We start from the raw sequence: 26930 nt of genomic DNA on the forward strand, positions 1-26930 counted from the left end.
TTCCAGCAGGGGAGTTCCTCATTTCTCTCCCCATGCCCCGACCTTTCTCTTGAGTCTCTGCTTTCTGGTTCTCTCTCGCTCCTTAACCTTTTCTCCCCCCAGCAGTAATCTCTTTACAAATTTTACAATTGAGTCCTAGCATTTTGTTTTAAGATGTGAAAAATGTATGCCAGTGCACTGCAAAATTCCAACTTATCCCAAATGCAGAGCTTCAAAAATGCTGCTTTCTTAAAAAAAATTATTATTTTGCGTTAACAAAAATAATCCTCAAATAAGTCAAAAGTGTCTAAAGCAGAAAGAGGATTTTTGCAGTGCCCTTTCTGACCAGATATTTCCTCATTCCTATCTTTATCTCTTCATTTCCTCTGCACTTCATCCATCTCTTTCCTCTGCCTTCCCCTCTCATCAACCCCACCACCTCCTCCTCCTCCTCCCTAACCCCTAGCTCTTGTCAGCACCGTCTGGAGGACGGCCCCTGTAATGAAACCTGCTCTTACCACTTCCTTATAACGATGGCTTTGGTGACAATATCAAGTGTAACCACAGCAATTACGAACCCGAATGTCAACATAGGAGGAGGGAAAACCGCAATTAAAGTGGCCTTTTTTATTAAACTTAAACTTTGTGGCCCACTTACACAGCTGAAAAATGTTCACACCCTACAACACAATTTTTCAATTTTTTTTTTACCAATAGTTAACAATAAAAAAAAAGCATCCAAGTTTAATTTTAATGAAAAAAGTCAGCTCCGTACCATCTGCAGACTCTTGTTTATTTATTTTCCCTGCAAAAAGATAATCAAATAAATCATATTCATTCAACTTAGTTTCGCTCCATATTTTTCCCCTGGTCGTCCAAGCCCCATCTGCAGTGGCTCAGTGTCCCACCGGTTTCAGAGTCACGGCTGGCATGTGCCCATGAGACCGGCTGAAATCACAGCATACTGCCCTTGTTTTTTAAATATTGTCTCTCTGATCATTAGAAACCTGTTTAGCTTAAGAGCCACTGCTCCAGATGAATCAGCATCTTTGGTTTAATTTTAGCAAGAGAAGAGTTGCAGGTTATATGAAAATGAGCCAAAGCACTGTGTGGGGACTGAATAGATTACTGATTAAATGGATGGTGTTTTCCATCTCAGGGAAGACATTTATTCTGAATTGCGGGTGCGTTCTTTAATCATCAGATCAGTCAGCTGTACTGATGAGAAAAGGACCGTGCCAACAGAGCATCACGATGAAAAGTTTTCTCAGCGACACATTAAAAGAAGTGTAACTCCTTTCCTCAATTGACTCTCCACGTGTCCTTCCTGTCCCCGCAGCTGTTTGTCATCGACAACGGAGCAGACGACTGGCGAATCGCCATGACGATGGAGAGGGTTCTGCTAATCGCCCTGGAGCTGCTCGTTTCTGCTGTGCATCCGGTGCCTGGGGACTTTAAGTTTCAGTGGCGGGCACGGCTGGCCTTCTCGTACGCGCCTTCGCAGGCCGAGGCTGACCTGGACATGGTGCTGAGCGTGCCCATGTTCCTGCGCCTCTACCTCATTGCCAGAGTCATGCTTCTGCACAGCAAACTGTTCACCGACGCTTCCTCCAGGAGTATAGGTGCCCTCAATAAGGTCAGGAGCGTCTTAATCTTGTAGATGTGTCTCTGAGCGGTATGCATTCAAAAGTGTGGCTGTGAAAGGTTTCGCTGGAAACAGGTGATGGAGTTGTAAAGGTATTAAGGTCAAGAGTTCTCTCCTCTGAATTAAGCCTGTGTCTGTGTTGTGCCTTTTATCCTTGGCCTCTTTCGCTCTAACTATCTGAAGTTCTTCCTTCCCCGTCTGTCCTTCTAGTCCAGCTGTTTCTTTTCATCTACCGCTTCAAATCCCCTTCCTGTCCTTTTGTTGTCACTGTGCTCAGAGACTTAGATCTAAGCTGTGGTGGATCTCTCATAATACAATATGAGATGAGAGCGTGAAATGGAAACAAGTTATTGCATACAGCTCAAATGGGCCATGAAGAGAAAGAACTAGAATGAAATTGCAATATGAGTGCAGAGAAATATGTTGAAGTCGTGCAACAAATGGCTGATGCCAGATTTGTAATGACTTTATACGACAAACATTGCTGTAAGATCAGGAAGTAGAGATGTAGCATGTTGCAAATGTGCAAACTAGGTGGAGGAGAGCAAGTGCAGCAGGAGAGCTATAGAGGAGATTTTTTTAGATGAGTAATTTAGCAGGTGGCGCGTGTATCGGCGACGGCTCTCTTCTGACCCTCAGGCGGCATCGACGTGGAGGGAAGGTGAAGCTGCCGCTGAAGTGCAGCTGTAAATGACAACTCATTTATCAGCTGCTTTAGCCTTCCAGGGCTCAAGCATCAAATGATCCATCTGCCAGAAGTTGATGGTCTGCCTCTTATTGATGAATGAGCCAGAGATAAAAAGTACACTGACACAGGCCAGTTACTCAAAGACACCGCATAGCCTGACCCGAGTCAGAGGGCAAGCCCTGATCTCGACTCCAATTATAGTGGAGATTCTCTGAGTGCTGCCGCTATCAAAAGCTACTCAGAGGACTAATTAGTAAAACATCAAGTCCGCTTGGGAAACAGTGTGCAGGATAAGGATTCAGAGCAGCACAATATTAACTCCTGGAAAAAAAAAAAAAGTGAAGCAATGTGTGTGTGTCTCTAATTGTCTTTTAGGTCCATTTTAACACGCGGTTTGTAATGAAAACCCTTATGACGATCTGCCCTGGGACGGTGCTGCTGGTCTTCAGCATCTCTCTGTGGATCATTGCTGCCTGGACCGTACGAGTGTGTGAGAGGTTAGCACTAAAGCTGCTCCGTTTGCGATTGTGATTTGGTGTTTATTGCATGCACATGAGTGTACATGAGTGTGAGTGTTGGACTGTGATCAGATGAGGAATTCAACTCAGGAATTAAATTCAACTGGCAGAATCTATAATCTGAGACGTCTGTGCAACATAATCCCTCTTTAGACTTCAGTTTATGAGGCTTTCTCAGCAGTTGTTCAGGCAATGGATTTGTTACTTCATTTGTCTGTTTGTCAGACTAAAAATAAAAATTAAAAATCAATATAATAGTGTCTGAAGAAAACATTCATTAACATTAATGACCCTCCAAAAAAGCATTTCTAAGCAATAAACAATCTGATATTGCTACGGGACACTAGAACATAGTTTGTCAGACACTAAGGACCTAATTAAGGACTTAATAGTTGATCATTTGTCAAGAGTAAAAAAGAAATAGCAATAACAGTACAATATAGCTCTCATCACCACAGTGTAATGAAACATTACATGAACAAACACGATGCCAAATCCTCATAGAGATTCATAGATTTACATGAGAATAACTCATCCACAGGCATGTTTAAACACCCACATCAAAAATGTGTATTAAAATTCCTGAAGACATTCTGAGCTCAAATGTTCCTTCCTGACCTTGGAAATATTACGTTGAATAAGCTTACTGACTTTTATTATGACAGAGATGTGACTGATGCCGCTTTTAAGTCTTTCTTTTTGATTTAAACCCACAGCGGCGGCTGTTAGATCAGCAACTGACATGTTATGTCTCTTTTTTTTTTATTTAATGCAAAAATGTACACAAAAATTGTGGTTTTACAGATGCAGTGACTCTGAAAAGTGGACAGAGCTGAGGTTTTTGTTTTTTCCTGGTTTTTATGATTAGATAAGCAAACGTGCTTCTGGCTGTGATCAGAGTGGTATTTCTCAAAAAGTCAAACAGTTCCTGTAATTTAATACACCAGTTGCAGATGTTTTACTCAAGGATGTATAGTTGTTAACAAAGATATTAATTAACACCTAAAAGTATGCTTATATCAGCTCGTTGTTACAGTACAATGTGTTACAGCTTTATTTTCATTTTTCCCCATTTAACATCTCACAATATGTGTTTTTCATGCCATATAAGTACATATATATATATATATATATATGTATATATATGACATGAAAAAAACATTAAGAGAAATCCATATCATACTCAATACAGCAGCAAACATATGGCAGTACAGACTGGTGATTTATCGACCGCTCTTGCATCCAGCAGGCAGACGCTCAGAAATGAAACGGCTTACAAACATATCTGTTTCTCTGTTATCAAAGAGCACTAAATCCAGTTGTTCAGTTACATTTAAGAGATTGATAATTAAATTTTACAGATTATTTAATGCTTGTAATGTGCCATCAAGTGCAAAGCAAAAGGAGATGTATTCAAATGTTTTTGGAGATAAATCAAGGAAATGTAGGAAAATGTCAGCTGGTTAATAGGCTTGATTAAATGCATCACTGCCCGGCTGCTGGGGAGTCCTCGGTTGGTCCGTATCCAACTGGCAGAAACTGGCATTTTGCTTCTTTCCAAATCAAATTAATGAAGAAAAAAAAACAAAACACTAAAATGGCTTCAAACAGCGTCCAAAGATGTGACTTTTCAGTCTTAGAGAATAGAGAGACTTCAGAGCAAACATATCTGTTGCTAGCAAGCAAGGTTACATCTTATTATATTTCTGCTGAATAGTTTATTGAAAGAAAAACTTTGTTTCAGATCTGCACCAGGTTTGGTTGCTATGGTAACAGTGTTGCGTGTAGGGCAAGAACGATGGAGGCAAAAGATGCAGTTATGTGTTATGTGTCAGACAAAATTGCTGGAAACATTTTTTAGGTTAGACGCCCACATTTGCAGACAGGACCAGTGGGACAGTTATTGTTTGGTTTTTTATTCATTATTATTATTTAGATGTTTTACTATTGACTGACTTTATCCTCTAACAATAAACATGTTTTGGTTTTTTTAGGTATCATGATGCCCAGGATGTGACCAGTAACTTCCTGGGAGCCATGTGGCTTATCTCTATTACTTTCTTGTCTATTGGCTATGGAGACATGGTTCCTCATACTTACTGTGGCAAAGGAGTCTGTCTGCTCACAGGCATCATGGTCAGTACATTTCCTCTCCTTCCCCTCTCTCTGCTCTCCCAGCAGTGCTGTCCTCCCCTTGTTCAAAGGTCAGCAGATTAGAGCGCATGCTGTCATTTGCAAGAGAAATTCTCCCATTTGTGTAATTTGGGCAATCCTCTCTGAATTAGCCTGCATCTGTGCTTCTGTGTGTTTTGGGTGTGTAGGCGTGCAAACAAGAGCATGTTAGTGGTTTGTGTGTGTGTGTGTTTTTTATGTGTGTGTGTGTTTCTATGCGTGTTATTCCCTTGTCTGTCCTCATTGCATAATGAAGGTCCTACCTTTCAGTGTGCCATGTCCTCCCACTCTCATTTTTTTCCTCTGTCGGTCTTTCATTTTTTTCTTTACCACTTTCCTCCTCTCTTGTGCTATCTCTCCTTTTTTGTGTTTCTCCTTCTATCTTTTTTCTCACTGTCCATCTCCCCTTCCCTGAGGCCATGTGTTTATTTCTATCTACCATCCATCTGTCAATGTTTAAGCTGCCGACTGATCCTCTATTTGCTTCACTTCACAGGTGTTCTTTCCTCCTTCGAACATTTCTTTCACTCTGTTTCTTGCTCTCCATCTTTGTGACTATTATTTTAACACTTCTCTGAATGAGTCGAGGCAATTTGTGTCTTTTGAAATGCAAGAAAATTTGATTTTTTTTAATAGCTCTATAACTAAATATTGCATATTCTCAAATTAAATGTGATAAGTATGTTAGCCTTTGCAGATAAGGTCAGGAAAGGAAAAATAGGGTTTAAAAATAATAATATGATTTTCTGGGAATACATTTCGCAAAGGACACAATGGTCTTCATACTTGTTGCCAGAGGAGAATACAGTGACTGATGGGAGACTTTATTCAGATTAAAAGCTGAACTTCACTGTTCAGTGGTCCCTCAGCTTATTTGGGGGAATTGCTGTAATTAACAGAACACATATTCATTTTCTAAATTGGCTTTTGCCCATTATTATTGCCAAGTTCCAATTTATCACTGTGTTTCTTAGAAATCCTTAAGTAGAGGACATGAGAAAGATTGTATTAGACACTGGAAAGGTTGGTTGCCATGAACTGTAAATAATAATGTAATATGCTGTTTGTCTTCATTCATTCTTGAAAAGAGAAGACATCGTTACATATAAGATTTTTCCTTGTACTTATAAAAGCAGTGTGTTCATATGAAAGAAGACAATTTAAACAAAAATACTTAGAACCAGTCCTTAGATGAATCAGGGTATAAGGTAAAACTTGATTATATGATCACAAATATAACCTCAGTATATGACATTGACAAGATTGACACGAGTAGGTGTCATGTGAGTACAGTCAGGTGAAAAAAGAAAGTTTCCACGGGACTTAGGCGCTCTTACTGTTTCCATGGGAATTAGGGTAGGGTGGAGGGTAGCTGCTAATCAAATGCATTTGATTACTTGATTATCAGCACGTCTGGTCACCACTATAAAGCGCATATTTTTTCCAGTTTGTTGGTCTGGAGCATTCAGTGTGTGTTAAGACAGTGTCACAATCTTCCCAGCAGTGGACATCCCAGCAAATGCGCTCCAAGGTCAGATTATGCAATGCTCTAGAGAAACAGCAAAAACCCAAGAGCTACAGCTAAGTTTATACAGACCTCAGATAACGTGTTAAATGTTAAAGTTCATGACAGTATAATTGGAAAAAGACTGAACAAGTATGGCTTGTTTGGAAGGCTTTACAGCAGAAAGCCTCTTCTCTCAAAAAAGAACATGGTTTAGGGTCACCAAGTTGCTTTTGAATAAACCACAAAACTTCTAAAAATGTCATTTGGACAGACAAGATGAGGCGATAGCTCAGTAGGTAGAGTGTTTGCCCCACGATCGGAAGGTCGGGGGTTCATTGGTCGGTGGGGAACCATTGTTGGCCATTAACTCCTCTGTATACTAAAATATTACTAGAAACAACTAGTACTGCTAAAGCTTAGTCCATGCAACAACAATGCCCCAAATACAGCAGCAAATCTACAACAAAATAAGTGAAAAAGAAATGAATCAAGGTGTTACAATGTGTTACCCAGTCAAAGTCCACGTGTCCTTAAGATCGCTGTTTATAAATTAATGCCTACAAACCTCAATAAACTGAAGCAATGCCTCCAAAAGCATGCTAAGAAGAATGTTATACTTTAAACCACAAACTAAGTTAGTGATTAACAACAACTCCATATGACACAGCTAAACAAGCTTCAACCAAACAAGTTTCAGATATCCCAGACAAGCCCCCAAATTAGTTCAAGATAACTAGGATTCCACGGACACGTAACACACTGTATTGTTATGATTATATCAACCATCTTTGCAAAAAACACAAGTGTAAAAGTGGTCGATGTCAGATAGAAAACTGGGCAAATGGGCCCAAACATGAGCCAGCCCCCACAGTCTGAAGGACCAGGCACATCCCAATGTCACCACTGTTAGGCAGCTGTCCACATGAGCAGACTGGGACCTTCAAGACAGTTGGAGGTGTTACACAAATAAAACAGTTGCATAAAGTGTGCAAATGCTCAGTTTGAAATATTTTAAGAGCCTTCTTTTCGTTATGGTAGTCATAAGACCACCAGGAAAAAGGATTAGAAATGTGAAATCTCTCCACTTTCTTTGAACACCTACAGCGTTTTATTGCCAATGCCATTTATAACAATATTGAAGGCAGTTGAGAAGTGCCTTGAGATGTAATTTAATGACTGCTAGACGATGGTTTGAAGAAAAAAAAAATCAAGGGAACAACTTAAAATAACTCTCACAATCAAAACTAAACTTTGCATCTTCTGTAGTATGTACTTTGGTCTTTGAAGTTATCTGTTAGATTGAAATAGTTAATTCAAATGGATTTCTTATCTCCATAAGAGCCCAAAACCTGCATGTGTATTCTTTCATCCTCACTTTGTCCACTCTCTCTGTTTCTGCCGGCTCACTGTATAGCCCATTAAATGTGTGAATAAAAACACACTTACACACACATACCCCTATTTTCTGGATGAATCATCCAGTCTGTGTTTGAGATAGAGTACTTCTTTTACCATAACACGCACACAAAAACAGACACAAAATGGGGTACATACAAATGGTCCCAAGCCCACTGCTACAGACTCCACATCCTCCACACAACACTGACACAGAACTTGACATACACTCTGAGTACAGCTCCCACACACTCGCTCCTCTCCTGTCACACACAAACACACTCTCATCACACTCTTCACAGTGGTCAAAGTGCTTTATTTTTGTTGATCATCAGAGATGGAGTGAGGCTGCAGGTGGAAAGAGAAAGTTAAAGCATAGCTATATGAGAAAGAGACCAGGTGTAGCAGTGTTATGGAATTACAGGGATTGGTGGGTTGGAGGGGAGCGCAGGGGTGACAGGTTAAGGCAGAAAACTTTTATTTATTTATTTATTTAATTTCTTGTTGTTGTGGTTTTTTTGACTGCCTAAAATTACTGTAATGAGAAATTCTCACTGTTGTTACTATGACAACACATGAAGGCCAACGGTGTTGGAATATACCACTGCCCTGAGGCTACCTGGGGGTGTGCCAGGTGTTAGTGTGTATTTGTGTGTGGTCGTGTGTTGTTGTGTGTGGGTGGATAGAAAGATGGAGGGTAGGTACACTATACCACAAATGTTGTGTACAGCATATGTGATACTGCAGTTCATGTTGTACACAGATATAAGTGTTTATTAAACTGCACTGAGAAGTAGGGCTTGGTCTATAAACAAATAAATGAATGGCAGTATAGTAAGGCACAGCTGTAGTTATATGACATTTTATTATTCAAGGACTTGTTGTTGGTGAGCACTACTGTATAATGTAATGTGCTTATGCTTTGCCTATTTTTACTGTGAAATAATACAGTGGATTCAAAAAGTCTATGTTTACATGCCAGGTTTTTGTGGTGCGAAACCTTGGCATTCAATCCAATTGTAAAACAAACTGTAGTCATATAGTGGGGAAAAAATAATATTTTCTAACAATAGCCTCTTTTCATATACATATATATATGCATGTTTAAATTAAAGATAATGTACAAAAGAACCAATTTGCAGGAAGGTGCTGACCAGGTATCAATTGAAGTCAATGAGATTAAGTGACGTCAAGTGAGAATGGGTGAGTCCTGAGTTGAACTTTTCTCAGCTTCTCAGTCAAGGCGACTGACTGAAGCAGCTATCATTGAGAGCAAAGGATACTGTCGATCAACATTTGACAGACTGGTAAATACATTAGAAGGTTACCTAGGCAACTGGAGCCTAGAATCGCCACTTGTGACCAACTGTCTTACAAATTTATGTATGACAAGCTAATCACTGGTTGTATGGATGGCTCATATTTGTTCGTTTTGGGTAGGAGTCTGAAAGTATGGCACATCATGACTTGACAATAATTAGCAGTATATTTAGCACAAATTGACTTGCAAAGGTGCTTCAAATCTGTCAGATTACAAAGGCATCTCCTGTGCGCACCCCTCATCAGCTGATCTGGAGAAATATTTAATTGGATATTGGATCAGGCTCTGCCATTGTATAACCATAATCTTCCAGTGAAGCCATTCTTTTGTTGATTTGGATGTATGCTTTGGAATGTTGGTTAGCCACACAAGCCGTATTATTTTATGGATAAGTGCATTTAAAATGCTTTAACCCACAAAAGCAGTTCAGCTAAATCAAATCAGCAGTGGCAAAGCTTAGCATATAGCTTACGCTAGAGCCGTCTGTATTGGCAACCATCTGTCAGTCAAAGCATTTGTTCCTTGATGTCCACTCTTCAGATTAATCTCTGACTCACACAAGTAGAGGTGTGTTTAAAACATTTCCACTAGAGATCAAGAAATTATGTTTTGTAGAAGATTTACAATTTCTTTCAAGAACATCCACACTGGTTACAGGAAACTGCAGTGCCCATAAGAATCATTGTGCTGCAGAAACAATTCGACAGACAGACAATCAGAAGAAGGTAGGCTTTCAGAAATGGCTCTTTACAGAGATTGCCTGTTTTCAGTAGATGATTTCAGGGGGGCTACATAAAGAGCCAATGTGAGATAAATAAGGCATTTTTGAACTGTAAATCAAGAAAAGAGACCTTAAAAAATATATATGGTGCTGGAAAAATAACTCATAAAAATAATATTCATTTATTGTGATTGCATGATGTATAGTATGAATTCAGGAGCAAGAGGTCTCCTTTAAAATGTCCTACATTACTTTGGGCTATATTTCCAATATTTTTAACATGTAGATTAATCCTAAATGTAGGCATTACATTTAAGTTTTACCATATGACTGTGCATATTTATCTGTATTTCCTACAGCTTCTTAACTGTAGTCATACTGCAGTTGTGGATGGCTTGCAGGTTAAACAGATGCAGACAAGCTATCATTTTTAACCTTTTTGTGGCTTTTCTCTTCTAAGTGCTTGCATTTTGAACACTAATTGAGCATATTAAATGTTTTTTGGGGGGTTTTTTCAACCGTATTTTTTCCTCCCTCTGCATGTTCCCACTGACTGGTTTTGGAAACAATTTTCCACTGCTATTTGCATTCACTTTTTACCTGGACCGCGTGGGTGTTACACAAAGGCACAGATGGGTGATTCCCCCTTTTCTGAGTGGGTAGACGGCTGCGCTGTACTGAAGAAAACAAGGGGAACACCCTGGTAAATGGAAGAAATCACAGCAGCACAGCCGTCATCAGTCGTGTCACTGCATGGACATTTCACAGGGAGCGCTGCTGGAAGCAAATAGATGCAGATGCATGTGCAAACAAATTGACACATACACACATATACAGCCACTTTGTCAACACATGCTTGCACATACACACAAGCAAAGGCTGCCCCGACAAACCAATCAGTGCCCCGCTGTTTCTGACCAAGGAGGTCATTTGTGAACACGTGCACACAGCGCTGCATTTTGTGCTGTTTGTTAGCTGAGGGCTCTGTTCCCTAAAGCGCAGACATGTACAAATGCTCTAAGGGGTTTCCATTGGCTCTCGTCATATTTTATTCATAGTTTTTGAATAAACACAAATAGAGTGGATGAGTGTATAGACGTGGGCACTAATGCCTGTTTGTGCGTTACATTTCACTGAACCCAGCCAAGGTTATTTTTGGCAAACCTGTCTTGTCGTTCAGGAGTGTGCATGATGAAGTCCCGGCTATTTCCTGCACGCTTCAAAATGTTGCGTGCTATCTCACTGTTGCTCTAAGTCACTATGTTTCTCTCCTTATACCTCTTTATTCTGTCACTCCTATCCTCTGCCAACTGTGAGTTTCGCACACTTACAAGCAGGAAGGAAGGCACTCATACATTTTCATTAAACACTCTTAATCTTAATTCATTACTTATCAGGAGATATGTGACCTCATTAACATTGCCTTCTTCTCCATCTTTCTCTCCTCCTATTCCGTGCACACACCCTCTCCTCATATATTCATCCGCCCTCCGTGTTTCTTCCCTTCCCCATTTATATTTACTCATTGCTCTTCACTTTCTTTATCTTTTCCTCCCCTCTCTCCTTTTTTTTTCCCTCTCGGTGCCTGCCCCTTCAGAGGAACCTGTGAGCACTCAACAGCCCCATTGAATACAGTGTCTAATCTAAAAGTTAATTAAGTCTGTCTTCTTCCCTGTGTTCCTGCTCCTCTTCTCCTCTCAAGCATGTCTTTTTTGGTTGAGAGACTGCTGTCATTCTCTCCCAAATGAATTTGCCGTGAGTCCCACATGGGTTGAGCTGGGATACAGACAAACTAGTGCTGTTTTACACTTTTACACATCCTGCAGGCCTCAAGCCACCAGTGACAGGAGAAGACTGACACCACGTAATTCGGATTGACAACATCCAATTAAATTAAATTAGTTGGTGTCAATCGGTGATATTTTTTTTCTGGTTTTATCTTTAAGGGGCACATTTTCAGCGTCATATAGAGGCGATATAGAAGGCATCTCACACCAGATGGATTGGAGGTGAAAATAGATTTGGCTTGCGTCTCAACATGAGGAAATGTGGATCTGGAACAGAGCTATTCCTCCTAATCCTCTCCTCTCTCCCATTCACTTCTCCTTCTGTCATCTTCATATTTGTCGTTGCTCCCTTCAATCATCTGAACTAATTCCCTGTCCAAAAACCACAGATTTACCAATTCCACCTCTGTACTGGCTGACTCTGTCCTCCTCCCTCCCTCCCCTCTTGTCTCTCATAGGGTGCGGGCTGTACGGCTCTGGTGGTTGCCGTGGTAGCCAGGAAGTTGGAGCTGACCAAGGCCGAGAAACATGTACACAACTTCATGATGGACACGCAACTCACCAAGAGGGTGTGTAGGCTTGCTCGATGTCGAGTGCGTGCGTGTGAATGAGTGTGTCGTCCGTAGCAGCAATAAAGCAAAACCACAGAGTGTAAAGAGCACTCGTTCTCCCTGCAGCTGTCATTTGTAAAAGTGCGGTTTTTATGTGCAGTGCAGGTGATTTTACACTGTAGAATTTCTTTGGCGTCGAGAGCCCGGCTAAACGGATTGTTCTTTCACTGCGTCACCCTCCCCAACTAGCACATTACACCCTGTATTGTTGTGACAGAGTGCCATGTTATTTGAGTGAGCGAAGGCAATAAAAGGTCATCTCTGTCTCACTCTCTCTGTTCCGCTCCCTCACTTACCGCCGCTCTCTTTTTCTTTCCATCGCCGATCTTTTCCCTCCCACACCTCCCCTCTCCTCTGACATTTGTCTCTCTTACAGTAAATCCTTTTCTCTCTCTGTGTGTCACATTTGCTTCCCTCCTTCCTCCACCGCTTTCTCCTTCTTCTTTTGCCCCCTCCCAGCCTCCGTTCCCCACACCCCATCTCTCCCAACTCCCTCCTCTGGTCCTTTTCAATTTTTCATACAGTTGAAAGACCCAAGTTTTAAAAATAGCTCCCATATCAAATATGTAGGGTGCATGATGGCAGCAGGGTTATCTGGGTGACTGAACGGAGCGGGGTGATCAATAATTTGAGCGTGGATAAGATATTGACAAAGAAACCAAACAGACTCTGTGTGTCAGTTGTAGCCAGGCTCTCTCTTCATGTTCCTGCGGTCTTTGGCCAGATCTGTTTTCACAAGATGTTTACCATCCTTAACCATGTGCTCCACAAGTGTTTGAATTTTAGGCATATATTCCTTAGAAGACGACTCAGTGAGTTTGGTAACCCCCTGATTTTGCATGTGACGTATCAGTTTGAGATCTTTTGGCTTCCTGCCTTTTTAGTTTAAAGATGGATGTTGCCCACGTGACCATAAATTGTTTAGTTGGCAGCTGTATTCAAGCCTCCAGTCTGCATTTTGTAAATGATTGTTGGTACACAGAAGTAGAACCTCTTCCTCTGCTCCTGAAACAATGTTTGGCTGCCATGAGTATTTCAAAATTCACAACGAGAAAATGACAGAGAATGCCGTTCCACACTAGCTTTGTCTTAAATTATCTAAAGTTAATTTAGATATTGTCACACCTGGGAAATATTACATTTCAATGTATTCTTTTCTTCCATATTCAAGCTTTAATGTCTATGAAGCTATTTGCCCAGTTTGGACTGTTTTAAAGAATATTATGTGCTTTGTGTATGAGAGGCTGTAAAAAGAATATCAGTCTCCACCCTGCAAAATTGTGGTTTTCTACAGTCCTCCAAAAATGTTGTCAGAGATCAGGCTTTCAAATATTTTAGGGACTTTCAAGCATCGTCAATATTTTGTTAACTTGAAATTCATTCCTGAGAGTCCATATTTACAGAGCAGGAGTACCAGATATTAACCGTGAAAAATATGAAGGACCAAGTTCAAGCAGTTTTTCTAGATAATGGAAATTTAAAATGGCCCTTAAAAAATGATGCTGGAAAAACATAAAAAAAAAACACCCCTACCTGAAATGTTACATAATATCTGCTGAAAAACAGATTTTTACCTTGGATTTTTTTCAAGCAAACCAATTGTTTTCCCAACCGACATTGTCAGTTGGGAAGTTTTTGGTTTCTTTTCTGTTTTTTTGTTTTTGCTTTGATAAATTGTAAAATTTGCTATAGAAACCAAAAATATCAAGCTACGTATATCTCTGCTTTAAAGCCAGGCATTTTAACTCATGAGTCTTTGGAGATAGACTTGCTTTTGCAGCTAATCTCAATTGAGCATCCAAGGATTTGCAGTTTTTTGACCACACTGGCTTCATTTTTCAACTCAGGTGGTTTTCATTTTAGTTTAATAAGGCCTCGGTCACACCAGCAGCAGCAGCTCCCCTAAAATCTGTTGTCACTAGGGTAAAATCTGTATTCCCTGACCAGTTTCCAACATTTTCATTAAGTGAAAGCAGTTGTATACAGGATGCTAAACCAAAAATCTTGTTGTGATTGCTTTGGTTGCAGGCATGTCGTAATGGTTGTCCATAATTTTCATGGAAGGCACAAATTTGTCCACAGTCTGTCTCTAACTACTCGCCGAGTGATGGTGACATCGTTTGAAGTGCAAACACCCAAAACAGGGAGCGTTCGCTTCAAAGTAAAAACTGTACAGGCCTTACTGCTACAGTCAAAACGTTTTAAAAGGCACAAGTGTTGCTCTCAGTTTATGGTTTATGTTGCATTTTTTTTGATAATTTCCCTAACGTGGCACATAGTTTTTGAGTGTCTGCAGACAAGTTACCATTTTCCATGTAAACAACAAGCGTTCACGGCAGCCTGCTAGTGACCAAAGCAGTCATAAGGGGGTTTTCGATGCAACACCATATACCTCTTTACAACCAAATTCTCTTAGCCACAGAAGCAACTTGCAAATATGCTCTTTTCTCTAGTAACCCATGATTAGCACGGGGCTCACTGACTCGTCTCATGGCCTGTGTGAATAGGGGGCTTAGCAATTCACAGCGACTGCCACCAACCTCCAGCAATCACTCCCAAACAGTCGGATATACACCTTTTTCCCTAGCGACCAGTTGTTGCCTGGCAGTCAGTGTGGTTGGGGCTTAATTTTCAAATTAATAGCTATTTAAATTTTGCAGCAGTACTCAGTGCTTTGAGCTAATGTTGGAAGTTTTGCTAATCAAAGTGTTTTACCACCTTGGCTGTGGAACCTTGACTTTTGTTTTAATGTTCAAAAGTTTCTTTGTTAGTACAGTGAATGTGAGTTTTTGGGCCTGCTAACAGCCTGGTGAAACGGTGCAGCCTGATCATATTAGCATGATCAGTTTAGCATTTAGCTCAAAGCACAGCTTCACCGCGCTGCTAGCAGGCCTAAAGATTCTTGTTTCAGCAGGTTACCTTAATTTGCATTCACACTCCTCATTGAAATGCAAATTCATCTTCACCTCTTCAAGTGGCAGACAATGTACATATCAATCATTTTTCCATTAGTTTTTTAGCCTTTTCAGCTTTTCTGCTAAACTCGATGCAGATCAGGTTATGTGGAGGCTGTGTGGTTTGTGTAGCTGGTAATTGTGACTGGAAATGTGCTAAATACTATAATCAAATGAATTTTTATCGTTTATTCAGCTAACCTACAATTTTTTCACAATCCCCTGGTAATTACAAAAGTACCTGCTGCAGTACATGTGCACCTTAAGGTTTAAAGGTTGAGGAAAGTCACATCAAATCCCAAATTTTTAACTGGTAGCTAAAAAAGTATTGTATTTTTTGTCACACTGATCAATTTTATTAGCCCCTCAAGCAAAAAGATTATAGCTCATATTTTAAAGCAAATGCCATCATCAGTACAGGTAATTCATGATCTTAATAAACCCGCTCATCAAGTGACGGAGGCCTCCTAGAGCAATATGCAGCATGCTGCTTGGTGACATTTCCCTTCAAAGGGTCTGCGGTTTATGCTGCGGTAATTGTCTCCTGCCCTCTATCACTGAGAGACCAATGATTGAAGCTGTTGTGTGCACATTGATTTACATAGCCGGGGCCATTCTTTGCCACATCTTTGTACCAAGAGAATACAATCAGTCAAAGCTTTATAATAAATAATGCAACAATAGCTTCAACATCTTGCCATCATCATATGTGCGCGCACACACAAACAGACAGGAAAGCACACAGTCTGTCTTTCTAACTCACTGCAATGCTGTCTACTTCCCTTTGAAGGATTAACAAGAATGTCAATTAAATGCCAGAGAGACGCTCTTAGCTGATCTGAACGAGTTGTTGTGCAATCTAATGTAATTTCGTAATGTTGTGTAAAGAATAGGTAGGGTGTGGTTCATCACCAGCATGAAAATCTGCACCCAAAAATCTAGCAAGCTGTAACTTTTCCTTATGATTTTGACACTTTTTGACAAATTTTTAAAATCCTTTTGCTGCTTTCATCATCAGATCAGTTTTTTATGCAGCACAATGTCAAGACTGAAGTTGATATTTTGAACTCTTGTGCAGTGCACAGTGCATGTGGAGGGCCTAATAACCTTATCAGGGAGAATAATTTCCTTCCAAAGATTGATACACTGAGTTAATTTTCATGCAGTGCTCAGTGAAGTCTCTCCCTCTGATAGGATTAATGCAAATGTTAATTAAATAGCAGTTAACCTAGTCCTTAAGTTGACTATGTCTGTGAGGTGTGATTTGTTGTTGTTTGATGCCAGGACTGTTTTTTTTTTTTTCTTGATGCTTGGTTTGTTGCCGCTGTTTTTTGTGGCTGTGTACTGAAGCACTGGTTGATTCAGAGCACTGCTGGAAGCCCATTTGGTCAAAATTTCACCCTCAACTTTCAGAGAGCGCACTCAACACCGAGAAAAGCAGGACATGCTTGCTCAGGCGCTAAGTCAGTGGGCTAACATCTCCTTCCTTTTGATGGCGCTACGATGTCAAATTCCAGTGTTAAATTCCTTTTATTGAAGCAGTAAGCCAGTTGACTGTGTGACTGTGGCTGACACTGTCTGTATCTGAGGTCATTACTTTTTTCCAGGCTTTTAAACTCTCGTTCCAAGTTAGAAGCTGGAAAAAAAAATCTTTCTAGAAATTTGCACTCTGGATGCATATTCTGCTTTCACACTGGACAACTACTTAATTCAGGGCACTTTTACGAGTCCCTCCGGCACATTTCAGAGCTTCGGCCTGTCTGAATATTCAGAGTGCACTCTGGACTCTGGCCAAGGAGGAGGTGCAGCAGTGCTTTCCAATGTTTACACCAGTAGCCAAATGAGAGCAATCTAACCCCCGAAGATTTCCACTAAGCTAGCTTCCACTCCACATAATAAAAATAACTTTTAGCGGCCTTTTCATTTATAAGCATACCGTTTTATTCATTATTATTATAGTCATATTGTGAAGCATTCATTCAATGCTTCACGAGTGCATTTACATATCTCATTGATGTTTTCAGTTTTAGCCAGTTGAACCTGCATGTGAGCTTCCTTCTAATGTAGAAAATGTGTTAGCCCCCTAATAAGATCCAGTGATTATTTTAACTGTAATTTAATGTTCTGTGATTTTATTGATTTGTTTCACCTTTTACTTGAGCCTAAGGGCATCACTCTCCATTGCTTTGGGTGCTGAAATAGCGATTGTTGTCCTTGTGTGTGGCCATGTTTGTGTGTCTGCCTAAGTGTCTCCTTGTCCCTTTGTCGCTGTGTCTGTGAGGGGAAGGTCAGAGCAGGTAAGGCCACGTGTCACAGTGGCACATGGACGAGTTTGTTGCCAAGGCAATTCGTCTGTTTGTTTTCTGATCACCGGAAAAACACCATTGTGTGTCCAGCATCTCAGAGCCTAATTGCTAATTGCATGCACAGGTCATTAACCCCATAAGTGCTAGGCTTTTATTTAAATGTCCAATTGAGTAAAAATCTCCAGTTCTACTCTACAGCTATAAAACTGTAGGGCCAAAATGAATACATTTAGGATTAATTTTGATATATAATGTTTCTGCATCTGTGAGACTTGAAAATCTCCAGCAAAAAAATGTATTATCTCTCAACACTATAAATTACTAACATGACATGATAGTTTTACGCAGTTGCTGCAGATTTGTCGGCTGCACATTCATTATGTGAGTCTCCCATTCCACCACATCCCAAATGTGCTCTATTGGATTGAGATCTGGTGACTATGGATGCCATTTGAGTACAGTGAATACATTGTCATGTCAAAGAAACCAGTTTGACATGAATGAAGCTTTGACATGCTGAAAGCAGCAATCAGAAGAAGGGTACCCTATGGTCATAAAAGGGTGGACATGGTCAGCAGCATTACCTGGGTAGGCTGTGGTGTTTAAATGATGTTCAACTCATAATAAAGGGCCTAAATCGTGCCAAGAAAATATGAATCATTGACTGAAGCCAGGATGGATCCATGCTTTTATGTTGTTTACACCAAATTAAAACCTTACCATCTGAATTTCACAGCAGAAAGCAAGACTCATCAAACCAGGAAACATTTTTCGTATCTTATGTCCAATTGTGGTGAGCCTGTGTGGGAATTTTAGCATCAGTTGCATCAACATACCTGACAGAAGTGACACCGGTGTGGTCGTTTGCTGCTCAGGGATGCTCTTCTGCATACCCTGGTTGTGTTTTCTTTTTTAACTCACTTTTACCTTCCTATCTGCTGAAAGCAGTCTGACCTCAGACATCACCAAGACCTTTTCACCCAGAGAACTACTGCTCACCGGATATTTTCTCTTTTGCATGCCACTCTTTGTAAACTTTAGAGATGGTTGTGTGGTAAAATCAAAGTAGATTAGCAGCAAATCTGGCACCAAGAACCATGCTAAATTTAAAATATCTTAAATTCCCTTTCTTCTCCATTCTGATGCTCAGCTTGAACTTCAGCAGGTCAACTTGACCATGTCTACATGCCTGAGTATACTGAGCTGCTGTCATGTGATTAGATATTTCCGTTAATGATAGGTTAGGAACAGGTGTACCTAATAAAATAGCCAGTGAGGTTATGTAAGTCAGTGACACTAATGGTGTTGAACCTGGTCTAAAAATTCTCAACAATTCTACATCCATTTTAGACACAGCAGCAATAAGAAGCTGATTTCATTTTAAGTGAAAGTGCCACACTTGGCAACCTTTGAAAATGGCAGTGGTTTTGTCTTTATAATCCTGGTATGTGGACCTCCAGGGTGAAAAAGGTTGAGTCTTTCTTGGTTTAGCAATTTAGCTTTACCTCTGATCTTGTTTCCAGCAGTACAGAAACTGATGAGAAAAAAAAGTCTATTTCTCCTTTTCCCTTCTTTTCCCAGTTTTGGTATTTCAGTTAATTTTTTTTTAGTAAATGTAAATGTTCTGTTTTTTAATGTATTATAAACAAGGATTACATATATATAGTAATGTCAGTAAAATGTTTCTATTTCTGCTGATTAATTTATATTCTGCAACATGTCATCATCTGCCTAGCATGCTGAGAAGTGGGAGCTCCATGCTTTAACAGACTTTGCATGTACCTGCCATAAGGTGTGCCACACAGGGGAGCAGCCAGAACAGATCTTTGACCCAAACCAGCCAGATGGCCCTAACATGGTTGCCCGAGTACAAGCCATATGGTCCAGGAATGGCTGCCGCTGCTGTCGTTTGGTTTCTCGTGGCGTATTCTTAGCGGTTCATGTTGAGTCTGTTAGCTTTGTTAATGGAGTAGCTGTCTTTGCATCAATATCTACATTGATTCACAGGAGGAGAGAGACGATTAAATACTGTGTGCCGGTGGTGGTGGGGTATTTGCAAAAAATGCACAGTTGGGTTTCATTTTTTGTTTCCAGGATTTAAATGATGCTTTATAATCATCTGCACAAAAAAGAAAGAAAAAAAATGGCCAGCAGCGGTAGAGACTCCCTCTGCACTGCTGGACCTGTGCTTGAAAATTGTGGAAAAACTTCCGCAGCCTGCCATTCAGTCAGACACAAGATGCCATCAATCATCATCTTTCACTCACCCTGCAGCCATTAATCATGTGATAAACAAGATCTGGCATTTCAGTCTACCAAAGGGCTCACAGCTTTAAACAGTACTGAATGTGCTCTTTAGTGCCTGTAAAGAAAAAAAAAGAGCAATAATGAAGTCTGTTTATTCCAACATAATCTAAGTAAGTTAATACTAATTAACCTTACATGTATCCTTCAGCAGCATATGTAATGTAATGTAGTTTAGATGTAGTGTCTCAATAAGTGCTGCTATAAACATATTATATATAAACAATATTAGCCCTCCAGGCCTATTAAACAGCATGTCATGGTTGTGATGCCTCTTTAAGATCTTTGCAGGTCTGTCACTCCCTGTGTTTGCCACATGGTTGGGAGTTCTGTTATCCCATTGATACACACTGGAAGGTGATGCTCGCACATTCAAATTATGTCATGCCATGAATTTTAACATAAATGTGTTTTCTTTTGTAGGGTTACTGTAAGTTTTGTTGTTGTGGGGTTTTTTTTAATTAAGCAGTATAAAGGTAATTTTTTTATCTTTACTGTCTTTAAAAATGGTGGATAACGTGTCGAATTTGCTGAATCACGGGGGCCTTATATATTATCTATAGTTCGCTCGATGAGCTCTATTTGGTTTGACTTCCTCTGTGTTATTGAAAACACATCTGCAAGGCCCACGGCCTCCTACTCTCTTCATCTGTAGCCAATAGTGTGTGTGTGTCTGCATGTGTGTATGTGTAGGCGTGTATGTGAGTGAGCAGTCCTTGACTGCGGTGGATGGGTGCTGATTAGCCAAGCTGCCGGGGTCTTTTGTGCTCCTCAGACGGGGGTATAATTGTTCTTTGTTCAATGCTCAGCATCTCTTTGAAGTCTCTCATTCAATTTATGTCCTTACAGATTCTCTCTCCCTTCTCTATGGTGTCCACCCTCGCTTTTTTCGATGGGTGTCAGACCCCTGTGTTGTAATTACATAGCAACCTATAAAATACATGAAACATACAGGAACAAGTATGGAGCCATGAGAAAGCAGAAGAATCCCGATATTTATCTATAGAAAATGACCAGCAACTGACATTTCAAATAGGCATTTTATTAAATCAAAGAAATCTCCCATTCTGCTGGTCCAAACAAATGAAGTGAAGAAAAATAACCGTCTTGGAGTGGCTCGCCACAACTGAGCATCATTGCATAGGCTAATGTTCCTCCTCTGTAGAGATAGGGAATGCCTTTGACAGCTAGTTTGAGTGCAGTGACTGTGCAGCGATTGTTGCTTTCAGTTGTTGTCATAATTAAACAGAAGATCACTGGTTTTAATACACTGCGATGGTGCTGCGCTGAATTACTTCAGCCAGCCAAGATAATGCAGCCCCATTTGAATAAGGCTAAGATATAATGTGGCATGTAGACAAACCAAGAGAAGAGAGAAGTGTGTGTGAGGGGGAGACTCCTGTTGGTTCTCATTGCCAATCTCCCTAAGGAGAGAGCTGTTTATGCACACATGAAAAGCATTGGCAGGCAAGCCGGTATGTGTAGAGAGAGAGGGAGTGTGAGAGAGAGACAGAGAGAATGAGGGCAGCCTCTAAGAAGAGAATGATGGTTTAGTGTTTTTTTTTCTTCTTTGCATAGATAATAGCAAAACCAGGGGAAAAAAGAGAAAGACGAGAGGGCTGGGCAAACCTGTTGCCAGTTTCAGTTGCCAAGGACCACCTGTTGCTAACAATAAGTGTGTATATGTGTGCTTATTCTTTTTTGGGAGCAGATAAAGAATGCAGCTGCTAACGTACTAAGAGAGACTTGGCTCATCTACAAACACACCAAGCTGATGAAGAAGATCGACCATTCGAGAGTCCGCAAACACCAGCGGAAGTTCCTCCAGGCTATACATCAGTGAGACCGCACCTCACACACAACTACATACACTCACACACGCAAGCCGTGCACACGAGCACATGCGCATGACAGCACTGCTGAGCTGATGAAGCCTTTGAAATCAGCTGTACTTTCTATCCACCCACAGGTTGAATCAACGCTGATCATCAGATAAAATGCATTAATCCCCGCACACACAAACACACACTAACACACACACACACACACATGCATGCTGTGATTCATCATCTACGAAAGGGCAGGTTCAATCCAGGCAAATACACTTGTGGGAATGGATAATCAGTGCATTGTGTGCTGTTAGAGACACTCCGATCATCCTGTCGTCTCTCCCAAAAAGTGATGCTGCTGTTACAAGTGCACAGAGCGTAATTCACACACATAAAGAAAAAGATTTTTTGTATATCCTCTGTCCAGCATCTAAATGAAGGATCCCTTTAATGTTTCCTGATCCTTTGATCTTTAACGGTTCAAATCAAGGACAGTTCAAAAGCCAGAGTCAAGAGATGTAAGGCTGTTTAATTCTAACATTCAAAGGCTAATCCTTATGCATGTGGACTGTGGACTGGCTGTGTCAACACAGTAACCGGGCTGACTCGATGGGAATAGGGGTACATTCTGTGGTTAAAATCTGTTAGCATAACAGGGAGACGGGCTCAGCTGGGGGTGCAGTCTCATAAAGTCAGCCTCACAGGGTTTGCTTTATGAAAACACAGGTTAGTTCACCAATTATTGTATTGTGCTTTGAGAGTCCAATAGGCTTTTAATTGGACTGAAGTACAATGATTTTTTTTAATCAGATTTTTTCCTGTTGGTTTATTTCCCTGTAGGTCTTGTGCCCCTGAGGTTTTCCTTAATAATAACTATCTTTTAACTTTTAACATTTCTTTTTCTGCGTTCATTATATATATACAAATATATGTATTCTCTACTTCACGACAAGATTACTGTGTTTCAGTCCACACTGTGTGCTTGCTGTTATTGTACATTCAAATCAAGGGACACACTGCAGGTAGAAATGAAGCTCAACTTGGCAAGGTGACCGCTCCAGAGTGGTGTTGTCTGAACCCTGAGGGATTAACTCTCTGGTCCAACCACAGCATATTTACCAGGTTTCCACCCTGTATGTGTGTTTTATGTGTGCATCTGTTTGCAGATTACGCAGCGTGAAAATGGAGCAGAGGAAACTCAGCGATCAGGCCAACACACTAGTGGATCTCTCAAAGGTGAGGCACACTTCAGTGCTCTTCATTTTTGCATACAGGTTAGTCGCTCATACCTGACATGCTTTTGCTCCCCAAAAAAATTTAGCACAGCATTTCTCCGTTTCCATGCTGACCTGCCTGTTTCTGTGGCTTTGCGTCTCCTAGCAACCAGAAGAAGTGTTAAAACAGGGATGACTGAGTGAGAGAGTGAGGAGGAAACAAGAGGAGGGAGGGGAGTGCTCGTGTTTTTTCTGTTACTGTGTGGGTGTTTGAGTGAGAATGTAAGCGCACGTGTGTGTGAGTGTGTGTGTGTGTGTGAAAGAGAGAGACGCAAACAGAGGAGAGTGAGTGAGATACAGATTCGAATCAGGAGACAAAGATTGAGCGAGGGTGCGTGTGTGTGTGTGTGTGTGTGTGTGTGTGTGTGTGTGTGTGTGTGTGTGTGTGTGTGTGTGTTCTTTCAGAGGAGCGATGCCTTTAGCACCAAATATTTTGCAATTTTGCAATCTCAGTCTCAATTGGCCACTTGTGCATTTACCATGGTTACAGAGACAGGGATGTGCAAGGCAGGGACATTCTGTTGGCTTCCTTTCATCCTCTCTTCTCGCTCTTTTTCTTTCTTCACAGTGTTATAAAGCCCGGCCTAGTGTGATTTCTAACTTCTAATCCCTCTTAGGTTTTTTTTGTCATTTTTGCTTAGTCTTTCTCTTTCTTATACTTTACCTTATTCTGTAACCATGGGTGACCAGTTGCGGTCTGTCCACAAACTGACTCACCTAAGTGTAAAAATTTGCAGGGACAGGAGGCAGGGCTGTCGGGATTTAAAATACCCCTTGTGAAGACAAAGACAGTAGTTACAGAAAATTGCATACAAAATATGTGAACACACACATAATTAAAAAGTTGATTATTCGTTTGGCATTGCATTGGTAGTTCTAGACAGGCAGAAAAAATGTCACTGCTCCAGATTTGTTAGAGTCGTTGCCCTGAACGGCCAGTTTTAAAGCTTTCTTACCAAGCTTAAGTAAGGTGGTTAAGCCAAGGAGCCGTGCTGAAGTGCTTCATTTACAACTGTGGCATTTCTATGTATTGTCAGCAGGCTGTCAGTTGTGGAAAAACTGAGGCATATTATTAAAATTTCACCTATTTTTATACCTCAGGCTGTTCATTTTTCATTAAATGTGAACTTTTTCGCAATGTACTTTTTATGCTAAAAGAAAGGGAAAATGTTTCAAGCTGTTTTCTTTTTTTTACCTTTATGCAGTGGTTTTACTCATCCAGCACACTTCAGATCAAACTGGGCCGCATGTGGCCCAGCTAAAATGAATTTGACATCCCTGCTCTACTTACTGTCTCTCCTTATTCAATACCAATGTTTTTTTTGTTTTTGTTTTTTTTTTAAAACAAGCATTCATAGAGCGGCTGTGTTATCTTCCTGTTTTTACGTGTTTGCAGTCTGTCTCACTTCTTCAAAGTACGCCATGTGCACTGACTCATCTCCCACTCTCCACTCTCTCCTGTCATAGATGCAGAGTGTCATGTATGAGCTCATGTCCGAGCTCAACGACCGCAGCGAGGACTTGGAACGTCAGATGCTGTCCCTGGAGCAGCGGGTGGAGCAGCTCACGGCGGGCTTCAACGCCTTGCCCGCTCACCTGTCTGCAACCCTCAGCGCCCAGCATGCTGCCCTGGTTCACCTGCTCCGGGAGAGGGATGCAAGGGATGGTAGAGGAGGAGGAGGAGGTGCTGTGGTCCCACTGTCCCCTGCTGCTTCTTTAACCACTGCGCCAGCTTCAGTGTCTCCAGTCCAGGTCACAGCTCCTGCACCACCCTCAGCTCCGGTTTCTACTTTGGTGTTGGAGTCCCCTCTGTCGCCCCCACCCCTGAGCCCAGAGGGGAGCTTGGAGGCTAGCTCCAACCCCAACACGTGCACCTCTAGCTGCTGAGGACAGCTTTTTTTTCTTTTCTTTTTTTTTCTTGGACCAGGAGAGGACAAATATGAGGAAAAAACAGGGAGGAAGGACGGGGGCTGCGCTAGTCCTCACACTTCAGACTAAAGGAGAGAAATGGGAGATGAGAGAAATGTCTGGTGATCCTCGGAAACTAACGCTCCAAGAGGGAGGGAGGAAGACTATGAGGAGAAATAATGGGATTAAGATGGAGGGCCTGTATGAGTGATGAGACATGTTAGGGACTTTGGGGCGCTTTACTTGATGAGGGAAGGAGAAGAAAAATGGGGATAAAATGGAGACTCTAAAAGGTGTGAGGGGGAGGAAGGATGCCAAGAGGGTGAGAAATGGAGGTAGAGAGAATGAGGAGGACGAAAGAGAGAGGAGGAGAAATAACGAAGAATAATTATATGAACTCCTAAATGGAATCCACTCCAATTACTGAAGAATGCCTTTTATTATCTCTATCTCCCTCTCTTCTACGTCTCTCTTTCTCCCTCTCTTTCCTTCCCCCTTCCCAATCCCTCACTCCCATCATCAGGAATTAATGACCATGACTTTTTATCCTTATGATGTATTTTCTATCTGAATGCTAATTGTGTATTAACGAGCATCCCTTTAACAAAAGGTTCGATCAATACGACCACGATTAAAAAAAATGAAAAATAAAAAAATAAATAACTAGTGGCATGCACCACACACACACACACACACGAATCACGTCATCCACGCAATACGAGCTAACACAGCACAAACACAAATATACAGACTCTCACAAAGGCCCTATTTACGCTCACACACAGAAAATAATGCACTAGCCCACAAGATGATACTAAAAGCCAATACTGCCAAGCACATGATGCACTGTCAATCTCCATAGAGCACTGCCAAGCGATGTGGACACACTGTAAAAAATGTTCATCTTAACAATTTATCTTTTGTGGGTGTGAGCTGATGCAGTAGTTTAGACTTACGATGCGTAGTTGTGACATTTTAACTACTCAGCCGGGAGAATTGTAACCGTTCAGTGAACTACACAAATTATAGATCAAGCTGAAACAAGCTGATACAGAGGGACGTGAGTCATCATAATGTCTGTTTGTGATGATGACGACAGTAGCTGATGGTAAAATAACCTAACACAACTACTACAGGACTTTATTACTGCATTTACAGAATTACAGATTGAAATGAACTGATGTTTAAAGTGTACTTTGCTGTGCTGAAATGAGACTTTGATCTTGTTTCATTTCTGTGGATGTTTCGTATGACAGCAGCAGAAAGTGGACAATTAATAGTTGTATTAAGTGCATTAATACTGGAGGCGGATATTAGAAGAAAGATTAGCTTATTATACACATATTTTTTGTACTGGCATTTAAAAACGGTTGATTAATTTCTGAAGATGATACCCGTTAAAACAAACCCTGCAGAACTCTAAAGTTGGCTCTTTGCACAATCTTGATGCTCCACATTTAGTGCGAGTTCTCGTTTAATGCCACTAAATTTGGGTGTATTGACCCAAAGATCTACCGCAGATACGGTTAGATCCATAACTTGTTGGGCAAAGACATATTTTTTTTGTTGTTTTGTCTCTCCATGCCACCACTGTGGATTAGAAATCAAACAGGTTGTGATTGAAGTGCAGAAATTCAGCTTTAATTTAAGAGGTTTTACCCAAAAAATGCATTAACTTTATTAATTATCCACATTTTTATGCACAGTCCCTCATTTTCAGAGGCTCAAAAGTAATAATGGATTGCATTTATATAGCGCTTTACAATTCCACTATTCATTCACTCTCACATTCACACACTGGTGGAGGCAAGCCACAGTTGTAGTCACAGCTGCCCTGGGGCAGACTGACAGAAGCGAGGCTGCCATATCGCGCCATCGGCCCCTCTGGCCATCACCAGTAGGCGGTAGGTGAAGTGTCTTGCCCAAGGACGCAACGACCAAGACTGTCCGAGCCGGGGCTCGAACCGGCAACCTTCCAATTACAAGACGAACTGCCAACTCTTTAGCCACT

General features: G+C 40.9%; 1 protein-coding gene across 1 annotated transcript in view; it reads left to right on the plus strand.

The window, feature by feature from the left end:
- The window catches only part of kcnn3 (potassium intermediate/small conductance calcium-activated channel, subfamily N, member 3), a 58025-nt gene extending 31346 nt beyond the window's left edge, over positions 1-26679 (plus strand). The window contains 7 exon segments of the mRNA XM_039619226.1: positions 1319-1615; positions 2688-2809; positions 4825-4966; positions 12192-12302; positions 21620-21747; positions 22904-22973; positions 24479-26679. Coding sequence (XP_039475160.1) covers positions 1319-1615; positions 2688-2809; positions 4825-4966; positions 12192-12302; positions 21620-21747; positions 22904-22973; positions 24479-24898 — 1290 coding nt within the window. The 3' untranslated portion in view covers positions 24899-26679.
- Positions 26680-26930: the final 251 nt, after the last annotated feature.

Source organism: Oreochromis aureus, linkage group 11 (genome assembly GCF_013358895.1).
Source record: "Oreochromis aureus strain Israel breed Guangdong linkage group 11, ZZ_aureus, whole genome shotgun sequence".
Taxonomy (NCBI): domain Eukaryota; kingdom Metazoa; phylum Chordata; class Actinopteri; order Cichliformes; family Cichlidae; genus Oreochromis; species Oreochromis aureus.